Raw genomic sequence first — 12098 nt, 5'->3', positions numbered from 1 at the left:
AACATTTCCTGTTGTTGTTTACCCGACTATGGTTTTTGACAGGGGAGAGTTTTTTTTTTTTTATTATAAAAAAAAATAAACAAATTCTCCCACACGGAGACGTACAAAGAAACTTCAGGGAGACAAACTTCAAAAATGAAACTTGAAAGCTTTCCAGGAGAGTAAGCTATCGTCAGTGATTAACGCCAGACCCTGTTTGTTTAGCCTACTTCTGCATCAATGGAGGGTTTAGATCTAATATGACTGATGGATTTGCATATCATTTCAGTGACACGTTGAACAAAACACTTTTTAATTGTCAATTTTGGGGTAGATTGAAAACGTGTTGCCCTGAAATGGTACAGCAGCTGTTTTGGAAATTATAAGACAGAGATGTACCTAAACAGATTTCTTTTAAGAAAAAATGTATCCGTAGTTGTATGATCCATATCTTTAGGCATTTTTGATGTGTTCTGATCTAAATTTACTGCAGTGGTATGTGATTCATTTTATGGCTGGTTTACAGTCAATCTGACAACAGGTTTGTGTACTACAATGTGACAACTCTACATAGACAGACGATCTACATGTGCTAAACCGAGCTTTAAATAACTGTCTTTCTCTCTCTGTCTCTCTCTGTCTGTGTACCTGACCTACAGGGCTATGACCTCCCAGAGCAGAGTACCGTGCACGTGGTGCTGCCTCCCCCGGGGTCGGGCCGGTGCTCTGACCTGGCCCTGCAGCACCGTCTGGGTCGAGGGGTGGACAGCCTCACCCGCCTGGACCTCACCTCCTCCCGCCTGCCCACTACCTCCACCGGCCTGGCCGTCATACTGGAAACTGATGATGAGCAGAGAGCCAGGGAAGAACCTGAGCACACAGGTGTGTGTTCGCATGTGACTATACACTGAGTATATACGTCTTGCCCATTCACCCTCTGAATGGTGCACATACACAATCCACGTCTCAATTGTTTTAAGGCTTAAAAATCCTTCTTTAACCTGTCTCCTCCCCTTCATCTACACTGATCTGAAGTGGAATTAACAAGTTTGTATTTTTTTAAATGTTTATTTAACCAGGTAAGCTAGTTGAGAACAAGTTCTCATTTACAACTGCGACCTGGCCAAGATAAAGCAAAGCAGTGTGACACAAACAACAACACAGAGTTACACATGGAATAAACAAGCGTACAGTCAATAACACAATAGAAATAAAGAAGTCTATATACAGTGTGTGCAAATGGCGTGAGGAGGTAAGGCAATAAATTGGCCATAGTAGTGAAGTAATTACAATTTAGCAGATTAACACTGGAGTGATAGATGAGCAGATGAGGTGCAAGTAGTGATACTGGTGTGCAAAAGAGCAGAAAAGTAAATAAAAACAATATGGGGATGAGGTAGGTAGATTCGTTGGGCTATTTACAGATGGACTATGTACAGCTGCAGCGATCGGTTAGCTGCTCAGATAGCTGATGTTTAAAGTTAGTGAGGGAAATGTATGTCTCCAGCTTCAGCGATTTTTGCAATTCGTTCCAGTCATTGGCAGCAGAGAACTGGAAGGAAAGGCGGGCAAAGGTGGTGCTGGCTTTGGGGATGACCAGTGAGATATACCTGCTGGAGCGCGTGCTCCCGGGTGGGTGTTGTTATCGTGATCAGTGAGCTGAGGTAAGGCGGAGCTTTACCTAGCATAGACTTATAGATGACCTGGAGCCAGTGGGTCTGGCGACGAATATGTAGCGAGGGCCAACCGACTAGAGCATACAGGTCGCAGTGGTGGGCGGTATAAGGGGCTTTGGTAACAAAATGGATGGCACTGTGATAGACTGCATCCAGTTTGCTGAGTAGAGTAAGCTATTGTGTAGATGACATCGCCGAAGTTGAGGATCGGTAGGATAGTCAGTTTTACAAGGGTAAGTTTGGCGGCGTGAGTGAAGGAGGCTTTGTTGCGAAATAGAAAGCTGATACTAGATTTGATTTTGGATTGGAGATGTTTGATATGAGTCTGGAAGGAGAGTTTACAGTCTAGCCAGACACCTAGGTATTTGTAGTTGTCCACATATTCTAGGTCAGAACCGTCCAGAGTAGTGATGCTAGTTGGGCGCGTGGGTGCGGGCAGCGAACGGCTGAAAAGCATGCATTTGGTTTTACTAGTGTTTAAGAGCAGTTGGAGGCCACGGAAGTAGTGTTTGTATGGCATTGAAGCTTGTTTGGAGGTTAGTTAACACAGTGTCCAAAGAAGGGCCAGATGTATACAGAATGGTGACGTCTGCGTAGAGGTGGATCAGGGAATCACGCGCAGCAAGAGCGACATCATTGATATATACAGAGAAAAGAGTTGGCCCGAGAATTGAACCCTGTGGTACCCCCTTAGAGACTGCCAGAGGTCCGGACAACAGGCCCTCCGATTTGACACACTGAACTCTGTCTGCGAAGTAGTTGGTGAACCAGGCGAGGCAGTCATCTGAGAAACCAAGGCTATTGAGTCTGCCGATAAGAATACGGTCATTGACAGAGTCGAAAGCCTTGGCCAGGTCGATGAAGACGGCTGCACAGTACTGTCTTTTATTGATGGCGGTTATGATATCATTTATTACCTTGAGTGTGGCTGAGGTGCACCCATGACCAGCTCGGAAACCAGATTGCACAGCGGAGAAGGTACGGTGGGATTCGAAATGGTCAGTGTTATGTTTATTAACTTGTCTTTCGAAGACTTTAGAAAGGCAGGGCAGGATAGGATGGATATAGGTCTATAACAGTCTGGATCTAGAGTGTCACCCCCTTTGAAGAGGGGGATGACCGCGGCAGCTTTCCAATCTTTAGGGATCTCGGACGCTACGAAAGAGAGGTTGAACAGACTGGTAATAGGGGTTGCAACAATGGCGGCGGATAGTTTTCGAAGGAGAGGTTCCAGATTGTCTAGCCCGGCTGATTTGTACGGGTCCAGGTTGTGCAGCTCTTTCAGAACATCTGCTATCTGGATTTGGATGAAGGAGAAGCTGGGGCGGCTCGGGCAAGTAACTGCGGGGGGTGTGGAACTGTTGGCCGGGGTTGGGGTAGCCAGGAGGAAAGCATGGCTGGCCGTAGAGAAATGCTTATTGAAATTTTCAATTATCATGGATTTATCGGTGGTGACCGTGTTACCTAGCCTCAGTGCAGTGGGCAGCTGGGAGGAAGTGCTCTTGTTCTCCATGGACTTTACAGTGTCCCAAAACTTTGAACAGTTGCATATCGCGGGGACTATTCAATGCTATTGCAGGCCGCCACAGGATGTGCTGGTCAAGGGCAGTCAGGTCTGGAGTGAACCAAGGGCTATATCAGTTCTTCGTTCTACATTTTTTGAAAGGGGCATGCTTATTTAAGATGGTGAGGAAATTACTTTTAAAGAAAGACCAGGCATCCTCGACTGACGGGATGAGGTCAATATCCTTCCAGGATACCCGGGCCAGGTCGATTAGAAAGGCCTGCTTGCAGAAGTGTTTTAGGGAGCGTTTGACAGTGGACCCATAGCGGATGTAGGCAATGAGGCAGTGATCGCTGAAATCCTGATTGAAAACAGCAGAGGTGTGTTTGGAGGGCTGTTGGTCAGGATAATATCTATGAGGGTGCCCATGTTTATGGATTTAGGGTTGTACCTGGTGGTTTCCTTGATCATTTGTGTGAGATTGAGGGCATCTAGCTTAGATTGTAGGACTGCTGGGGTGTTAAGCATATCCCAGTTTAGGTCACCTAACAGAATGAACTCTGAAGATAGATGGGGGGCAATCAATTGACATATGGTGTCCAGGGCACAGCTGGGAGCTGAGGGGGGTCTATAACAGGCGGCAACAGTGAGAGACTTATTTCTGGAGAGATTAATTTTTTTAATTAGAAGTTCAAACTGTTTGGGCATAGACCTGGAAAGTATGACAGAACTTTGCAAGCTATCTCTGCAGTAGATTGCAACTCCTCCCCCTTTGGCAGTTCTATCTTGATGGAAAATGTGGTAGTTGGGTATGGAAATCTCAGAATTTTTGGTGGCCTTCCTAAGCCAGGATTCAGACACGGCAAGGACATCAGGGTTGGCGGAGTGTGCTAAAGCAGTGAGTAAAACAAACTTAGGGAGGAGGCTTCTGATGTTAACATGCATGAAACCAAGGCTTTTTCGATAACAGAAGTCAACAAATGAGAGTGGGTTAACCTCCACACCACCTGAGGACCAGAGGAGGAGTAGGATGAGGGCACGGCTAAAGGCTAGCAAAACTGGTCGTCTAGTGCGTTGGGGACAGAGAATAAAAGGAGCAGAATTCTAGGCGTGACATCAATAAGGGACCATAGCTTTCACCTGGATTCACCTGGTCACTGTCATGGAAAGGGCAGGTGTTTCTAATGTTTTGTACACTCGTTGTATGTGTGTCTTGGCTGTTTGGTGTTCCATGAACTCTAAAAGCATAGAAAATGACACAATAATACGTTTTATTTGAGTGTGCATGAACACGCAGGGAGCTCAGAAGTGGCTCTGTGGCCTTGACATTCGTGCCCTATTTGAACAGTACAACTGCTCCCTGAATGCAGCCTTCTAAACGGTTGATTGGGATTCAGCAGTCGGTCTCCAGACATCTGTGGGAAATGGAAATATATACAGGTATTGGCTTTGGCCTCTGTATCCCGCCTCCAAAGGCAAACCTTTTTAAAGCTGTCCTCTGCCTACCCTCCAACACTCGCCTCCTTCTGCCTACCCTCCGACACTCGCCTCCTTCTGCCTACCCTCCATCTGTCTACCCTCCAACACTTGCCTCCTTCTGCCTACCCTCCAACACTTGCCTCCTTCTGTCTACCCTCTGACACTCGCCTCCTTCTGTCTACCCTCCGACACTCGCCTCCTTCTGCCTACCCTCCGACACTCGCCTCCTTCTGCCTACCCTCCGACACTCGCCTCCTTCTGCCTACCCTCCGACACTCGCCTCCTTCTGCCTACCCTCCGACACTCGCCTCCTTCTGCCTACCCTCCGACACTCGCCTCCTTCTGCCTACCCTCCGACACTCGCCTCCTTCTGCCTACCCTCCGACACTCGCCTCCTTCTGCCTACCCTCCGACACTCGCCTCCTTCTGCCTACCCTCCGACACTCGCCTCCTTCTGCCTACCCTCCGACACTCGCCTCCTTCTGCCTACCCTCCGACACTCGCCTCCTTCTGCCTACCCTCCGACACTCGCCTGTCTCTCAACCCAGCCCACCATAAAGTCTCCTTTATCTGCCCCCTCTGATCAGCAGGCTCTCCCCCCATCCTCCTGTAAAGTCATTACCATAATGGAGACCTCTCTTCCAGGAAACATAAATTAGACATGCGAAGGCTTAAAGCCACTCCGCCCCATTTTATTGGGAATCGTGTCAAGGTAGCGCGGCCCACTCCAGCGCCCCCCATGCTTTTAGCTCTAATGAGAATGCTGTTTCTTCCTGGTCCCTCTCGGTGTGTGTGTGTGTGTGTGTGTGTGTGTGTGTGTGTGTGTGTGTGTGTGTGTGTGTGTGTGTGTGTGTGTGTGTGTGTGTGTGTGTGTGTGTGTGTGTGTGTGTGTGTGTGTGTGTGTGTGTGTGTGTGAATGGATGCCTGTATTGTGTGGTGACTTTAAATGAGGCATGCAGGACACGTCCTCCTCTCTTTACTAAATCATCTGCCACCAAGACGTCTGGTTGCTTCTCTCCGCTAATTGGATCAGTGTGTCTGTGTTCTGAGCTGCAGCCAGACAGACTGGAGATGTCCCTTGTCCTTGTGTCATCGTCCTCGCATAATGCGAAAGTATTAGCGTCCGTCTATTCAAACTAAGGAGGACCGTGAAATGCAATGGATGTTTATGTACTGCACGATATAGGGCATAGTACACTTACAACTCATATGTTCTACCATCAAATGTCCTAGGTCACCATTTGCTGAGTCCACTGGCTTCATTTCAGCCTTGCTACAATCTGCTACTGTTTCTCTGCTGACAGAATGTGTGGTTGTGTTCCCATACAGAGCCCAGACCTCACAGCAGCTTCTATGTGTACTGCAAGAGTGTGTGCCGGGCCATCCAGCCGGGGAAGCTACGCGTGCGCTGCAGAGCCTGCAAGCAGGGAACCCTCACCTTGAGCCGGGTATGTCAAGCAAGAATGGAAGACTACAATACTGTAGCCAAGAGCCACTGCCACGGAGCAACTCTCACTGACAAGAGGCACTGCGTTTTAAGATATGCTGTTTCTCAGAGTACAACAAAGTCACATTTTGTTCCACGCCGTGAATCCTTTCTGTTGCTCAACTGAGTAAAATGTCTATTTATCTACGCACAATGGCTTCGAGCTTAGACCGGTAGATCCACAACGAACAATAATCCCACATTACCCTCCATCTATCCCCTCCTTTGTTATTGCATAACACCGTTATTGTTTTTTTTCCTCAAACGGAGGAAATCTGTCACATCTCCACAGTGACAGTAGACTCTAACTCTGCCTGTCTGTTCAGCCTGCGGCCATATTTACCTCAGGTCCATATGGGACTTCTCTCTCTCTGTGTGTGTGTGTGTGTGTGTGTGTGTGTGTGTGTGTGTGTGTGTGTGTGTGTGTGTGTGAGTGAATGGGCAGGACTCCCACAGATAAGGATCCTGCCATTCTTTAGACTACGACTGAGTGTCACCTGTTTGTCCACTGTTACCATGGCAACATTGTCCACTCTCCGTGCCGGTTTCCTGCCGGGGCTGGTGATTACCTACAGTACTTCAAGCTTGGATAGGACCCCAGTCAGTCCCTTCAAATCGCCTTTCCCTTCTCATACCCAGACGACCCAGAGTATCCAGAGTAACACTCTTTCCCCTCTGACCACTGTCCTCTCCATACCTGACCGCAGCCCAACTGAAACTGCCACTCACACTGCTATCTCTCACAACCACAGCCTCACAGACTCCATTGCACCCAACCCTCCCTGACCCCATACATCTAGGAGAAACTGATTGCTCCTGAGACCGACCTGTCAGTCACATAGGTGTGTGTGTGTGTGTGTGTGTGTGTGTGTGTGTGTGTGTGTGTGTGTGTGTGTGTGTGTGTGTGTGTGTGTGTGTGTGTGTGTGTGTGTGTGTGTGTGTGTGTGTGTGTGTGTGTGTGTGTGTGTGTGTGTGTGTGTGTATAGCCGGGGGGGCCTCTCAGAGAGTGTAGGAGACAGGAAATGAGGCTCACAGTGGGTCCCTGTTCCTCAGCCTGGTATCAGAGTAGGTGTTAATTAGCATGCTGCCCTCAGTGTGTGTGCCCGATGCTTTTAGAAAAAGGCTGTGTTTTTGTGCTTGTTCGGTGTGACACAGGGACTGTAATAGATCAACTGAGGTGAGCACAGGTGTCCTCAACTGGCCAATCAGTTTAGCCAATCGAGTGGGGGTCCCTCTTCTGCCCACCGATCGCATAGCTCGGTCAATGCTGTGAGATCAGCACAGCTGGCGCAGAGATAAACCCTGTAAGTTAGACAATAATCGAATTAAAACTTTGCGAGACGGAGACGTTGAATCCGCTTTCCCACCGAAAAAAAAGAGGGCGAGGAAGAGAGACGGGCGGGTTTCTAAATGATTCATTAATCATTCATATTCAAGGGTGTTTGTGTGTGTGGTGCGTAGACACATCAGGGGTCTGTGTGACCTTTCCTGGCTGTCTCTGAGCAGGTGTGTGCGTGCGTGTGTGCAATCTCATGCCCCACCACCAAGGCACACAGGGTACCCTCCCTCTCTCCCCCTGCTTCCTCCCACCCAACAGGGAGTAATGATTTTCTTAACCTTTTCAGAGGCTTATTAAGGCCGCTGTCAGAATGTTTAAATGCTTATGCTAATGAGTGGCGTGCAGGCAGAACAGAGGAGGATTGGTGGGGGGGGGGAAATCATCCCAAAACAATAAGGATGCACCAAGCAATCAATGTCTGAACCAGCGTGTGCTCTGTTGAGGAGGGATGGGCTGGGCCGGCAGCTCTTCCTCATGAGGCCGGAGAGGCTGAACACAACAGGGGTCTCTGACTTTTACACTGCAGTACTGAGGGCCTGGCAGCTGCTGAGGCCCACACGAGGGGGGTGTGGCGCCTGGACCATGGGAGGAGCCCATTTTCCACAACCCACAGATCCCTTTAAGGTCTGTTCGTTCAGCCACCCTGCAGGGACGTTTAATGGCAGCAGGATAGCTGACCTACGGCTGCCAGGGGGTTGAGGGTGGAAACCCCCCCCCCCCCCACCAAGATTTGGCACAGCAGGTGGGCATAGGCATTAAAAATATATTTTTTTTATTCGGATTTTGAAGAAAAAAAATGCTCTACTCTTTTGACCAATCAGAACAGCAGACAGAGCGCAGTTGTTTCCAGGGTGTTATCCCGGTTGCTTTTGGCTAACCGTTGCCTAGGCTAACAGTGAAAGAGAAGTCTGGTCAGGGGACCTCCATTGGAGGGTAATACATGGAGCCCTGGCCACCAATAGCTGGTTGGCTTGGGTTGACCCCGGAGTCAGGGCGGGGTGTCCGTTTTGTGCAATAAGTATTTTTATTTTTTTTGGACTGTCTGTGTGTGAGGTTGGGGGTGGTCTTCTCTGTGGAGATGTTTGTGATGTGGCTCAGGTTTTCAAGCAGTGAAAGGGCCAAATGTGTTTTGTTTAACTTTTTGTTTTTGTTTGGCCAGGCCAAGTTGGACATAGGCTGGATTTGAGTTTTATAAAATGATTAACAGTATGGAGATGTTTCAGGAGGTATGGGGGGGTCTTTAAGGCTAGAGAGGAGGGGTTCTACAGTTGTAATGTGGTGCTGTATTGTACTGTGTTGTATACTGTGTAATGTGTTTGTGTGTGGCGGTTGTGGTGGCACGCAATACGTTTTTGTGTATGGTGGGTGGACGCGGGGTAAATGTGGTGTTTTTAGTGTAATGGGGAAGTCCCATTAAAGTAAAAAGTCTCTCTCCCTCCCCCCAGGGCCCGTCATGTTGGGACGATGTCCTCCTCCCAGAGCGTATCCATGGTGTCTGTCAATCAGAGGGTTGCCTTGGCGGAGTAGCGGTAAGACTAGTGAACTATCCACAAACCACCTCAAAACCCCCTCACTGCCACCACAACGGAATTACAATCTCTTAACATGACCACACCTCCACCAAACATCATGTACCTCGGTCTCTTACCTGCCTTCCATAGGAATTTTACCTGAAACATCATGTACCTCAGTCTCTTACCTGCCTTCCATAGGAGTTTTACCTGAAACATCATGTACCTCGGTCTCTTACCTGCCTTCCATAGGAATTTTACCTGAAACATCATGTACCTCAGTCTCTTACCTGCCTTCCATAGGAGTTTTACCTGAAGTGTGCTGCCCACCCCACCTCTGATGATGACACGTCTGTGGCCCTGGACCTCATCATGCACAATGTGCGGGATGTCCCATGCATTGCCTGCACAGATATCATGTAAGTACGTGTACAATATTGTCTGTGCAGCCTCTATATCGGCCTAATGTAAACAGCATGTTTAACATGAAAGCAATAGACCGACTTAGGCTTACACACACACACGCTTGCAGGCAGGTAGACAGACGCACCCCCCTGGCCCTGTCTCTCCCTCCTGCAGTCTCTCCCTCCTACAATCAGTGGCTCCAGACAAACAAAGCTGTGATTCTGTCAGTGTGGCATATAACAGATGAAGGTCAGCCTCCCCATCCCTGTGATGACGGCGGCCATACTGTCCCTGCCTCACCCACAGAGGACAAAAGAAGGGAGGGCCAGTCCGTCACCTGCTGCCCGCAACCGATACAATGGAGCCCAATCACAGATGCCCTCGTCTCAAATCAAGGACTCGCCGCTACGAGCGTGATTGAAGTGGGGCCGTACAATTATCCTCCTGAGTGAAGCTTTGTTTTTCCCGGCGCTCCTCTCGCCTTGCTGCAGCCACTTAGCACAATCAGCTCCTTGGTTTGTTTAAAAGGGAAAATGGATGAGGAAACCACAGTCGCAGAGTTACTACTGTGAGACTAATACCGGGGGCGTTTCTCCAATATGCATACTACCATGCTCCTCAGTCTCATGCTCTGAGTTCGTTCCCCGAGGACGTTCTCTTGCAAACGTTCTTGGGAGGGCGAGAGTGTGGAGAATGCATGCAATTGTACATTTGAGAAGCTCTGCGCACTCTCCTGCTACTGCATTACCTTTAACTAATACAGATGACGCAAGATAACTACATTAAAGCAAACGCAATTTCATAATTGTCAGCCAGCTATATGTGAATCGTGTTAATCTAGATAGCCAGCTAGTTTAACATGTACAAAATGACCTACAGCTAATGTTATGAAAGGTAGCAGGCCAATGTTGGCTACGAATTCTTCGTAGGTAGGTAGCTAGTTATCAATTCTTTGTCAGTTAGCCTGCGGTCTACAGTGAGGGGGGAAAAAGTTTTTGATCCCCTGCTGATTTTGTACGTTTGCCCACTGACAAAGAAATGATCCGTTTAATTTTAATGGTAGGTTTATTTGAACAGTGAGAGACAGAATAACAACAGACAATTCCAGAAAAACACATGTCAAAAATGTTATAAATTGATTTGTATTATAGTGAGGGAAATAAGTATTTGACCCCCTCTCAATCAGAAAGATTTCTGGCTCCCAGGTGTCTTTTATACAGGTAAGGAGCTGAGATTAGGAGCACACTCTTAAAGGGAGTGCTCCTAATCTCAGCTTGTTACCTGTATAAAAGACTCCTGTCCACAGAAGCAATCAATCAATCAGATCCCAAACTCTCCACCATGGCCAAGACCAAAGAGCTCTCCAAGGATGTCAGGGACAAGATTGTAGACCTACACAAGGCTGGGATGGGCTACAAGACCATCGCCAAGCAGCTTGGTGAGAAGGTGACAACAGTTGGTGCGATTATTCGTAAATGGAAGAAACACAAAAGAACTGTCAATCTCCCTCGGCCTGGGGCTCCATGCAAGATCTCACCTCGTGGAGTTGCAATGATCATGAGAACGGTGAGCAATCAGCCCAGAACTACACGGGAGGATCTTGTCAATGATCTCAAGGCAGCTGGGACCATAATCACCAAGAAAACAATTGGCAACACACTACGCCGTGAAGGACTGAAATCCTGCAGCGCCCGCAAGATCCCCCTGCTCAAGAAAGCACATATATATGCCCGTCTGAAGTTTGCCAATGAACATCTGAATGATTCAGAGGACAACTGGGTGAAAGTGTTGTTGTCAGATGAGACCAAAATGGAGCTCTTTGGTATCAACTCAACTCGCCGTGTTTGGAGGAGTTGGAATGCTGCCTATGACCCCAAGAACACCATCCCCATCGTTAAACATGGAGGTGGAAACATTATGCTTTGGGGGTGTTTTTCTGCTAAGGGGACAGGACAACTTCACCGCATCAAAGGGACGATGGATGGGGCCATGTACCGTCAAATCTTGGGTGAGAACCACCTTCCCTCAGCCAGGGCATTGAAAATGAGTCGTGGATGGGTATTCCAGCGTGACAATGACCCAAAACACACGGCCAAGGCAACAAAGGAGTGGCTCAAGAAGAAACACATTAAGGTCCTGGAGTGGCCTAGCCAGTCTCCAGACCTTAATCCCATAGAAAATCTGTGGAGGGAGCTGAAGGTTCAAGTTGCCAAACGTCAGCCTCGAAACCTTAATGACTTGGAGAAGATCTGCAAAGAGGAGTGGGACAAAATCCCTCCTGAGATGTGTGCAAACCTGGTGTCCAACTACAAGAAACGTCTGACCTCTGTGATTGTCAACAAGGGTTTTGCCACCAAGTACTAAGTCATGTTTTGCAGAGGGGTCAAATACTTATTTCCCTCATTAAAATGCAAATCATTTTATAACATTTTTGACATGCGTTTTTCAGGATTTTTTTTGTTTGTTATTCTGTCTCTCACTGTTCATATAAACCTACCATTAAAATGATAGACTGATCATTTCTTTGTCAGTGGGCAAACGTACAAAATAAGCAGGGGATCAAATTCCTTTTTCTCTCACTGTATGCATATTCAAGGCAGTTAAACATGCCAAAATTAACACCGCATTTATTTATTAACGTATTAAGATAAAGTATTGTAATCAGGCAACTTTTCATTCTTGAAGTCAGAGTTCATTTTCTATCGCTTCAGCTCAAAAC

The 12098-nt window shown here is 47.8% G+C and overlaps 1 protein-coding gene across 1 annotated transcript in view; it reads left to right on the top strand.

Moving 5' to 3' along the window:
- Positions 1-12098, top strand: part of prkn (parkin RBR E3 ubiquitin protein ligase) — a 91310-nt gene that overhangs the window by 20452 nt on the left and 58760 nt on the right. Inside the window, exons 3-6 of the mRNA XM_014154109.3 lie at positions 639-861; positions 5968-6086; positions 8909-8992; positions 9278-9393. Coding sequence (XP_014009584.2) covers positions 639-861; positions 5968-6086; positions 8909-8992; positions 9278-9393 — 542 coding nt within the window. The remainder of the gene's footprint in view (positions 1-638; positions 862-5967; positions 6087-8908; positions 8993-9277; positions 9394-12098) is intronic.

Source organism: Salmo salar, chromosome 18 (assembly GCF_965601325.2).
Source record: "Salmo salar chromosome 18, fSalSal1, whole genome shotgun sequence".
In the NCBI taxonomy this organism is placed as follows: Eukaryota; Metazoa; Chordata; class Actinopteri; order Salmoniformes; family Salmonidae; genus Salmo; species Salmo salar.
This window is presented reverse-complemented; position numbering and strand designations above follow the sequence as displayed.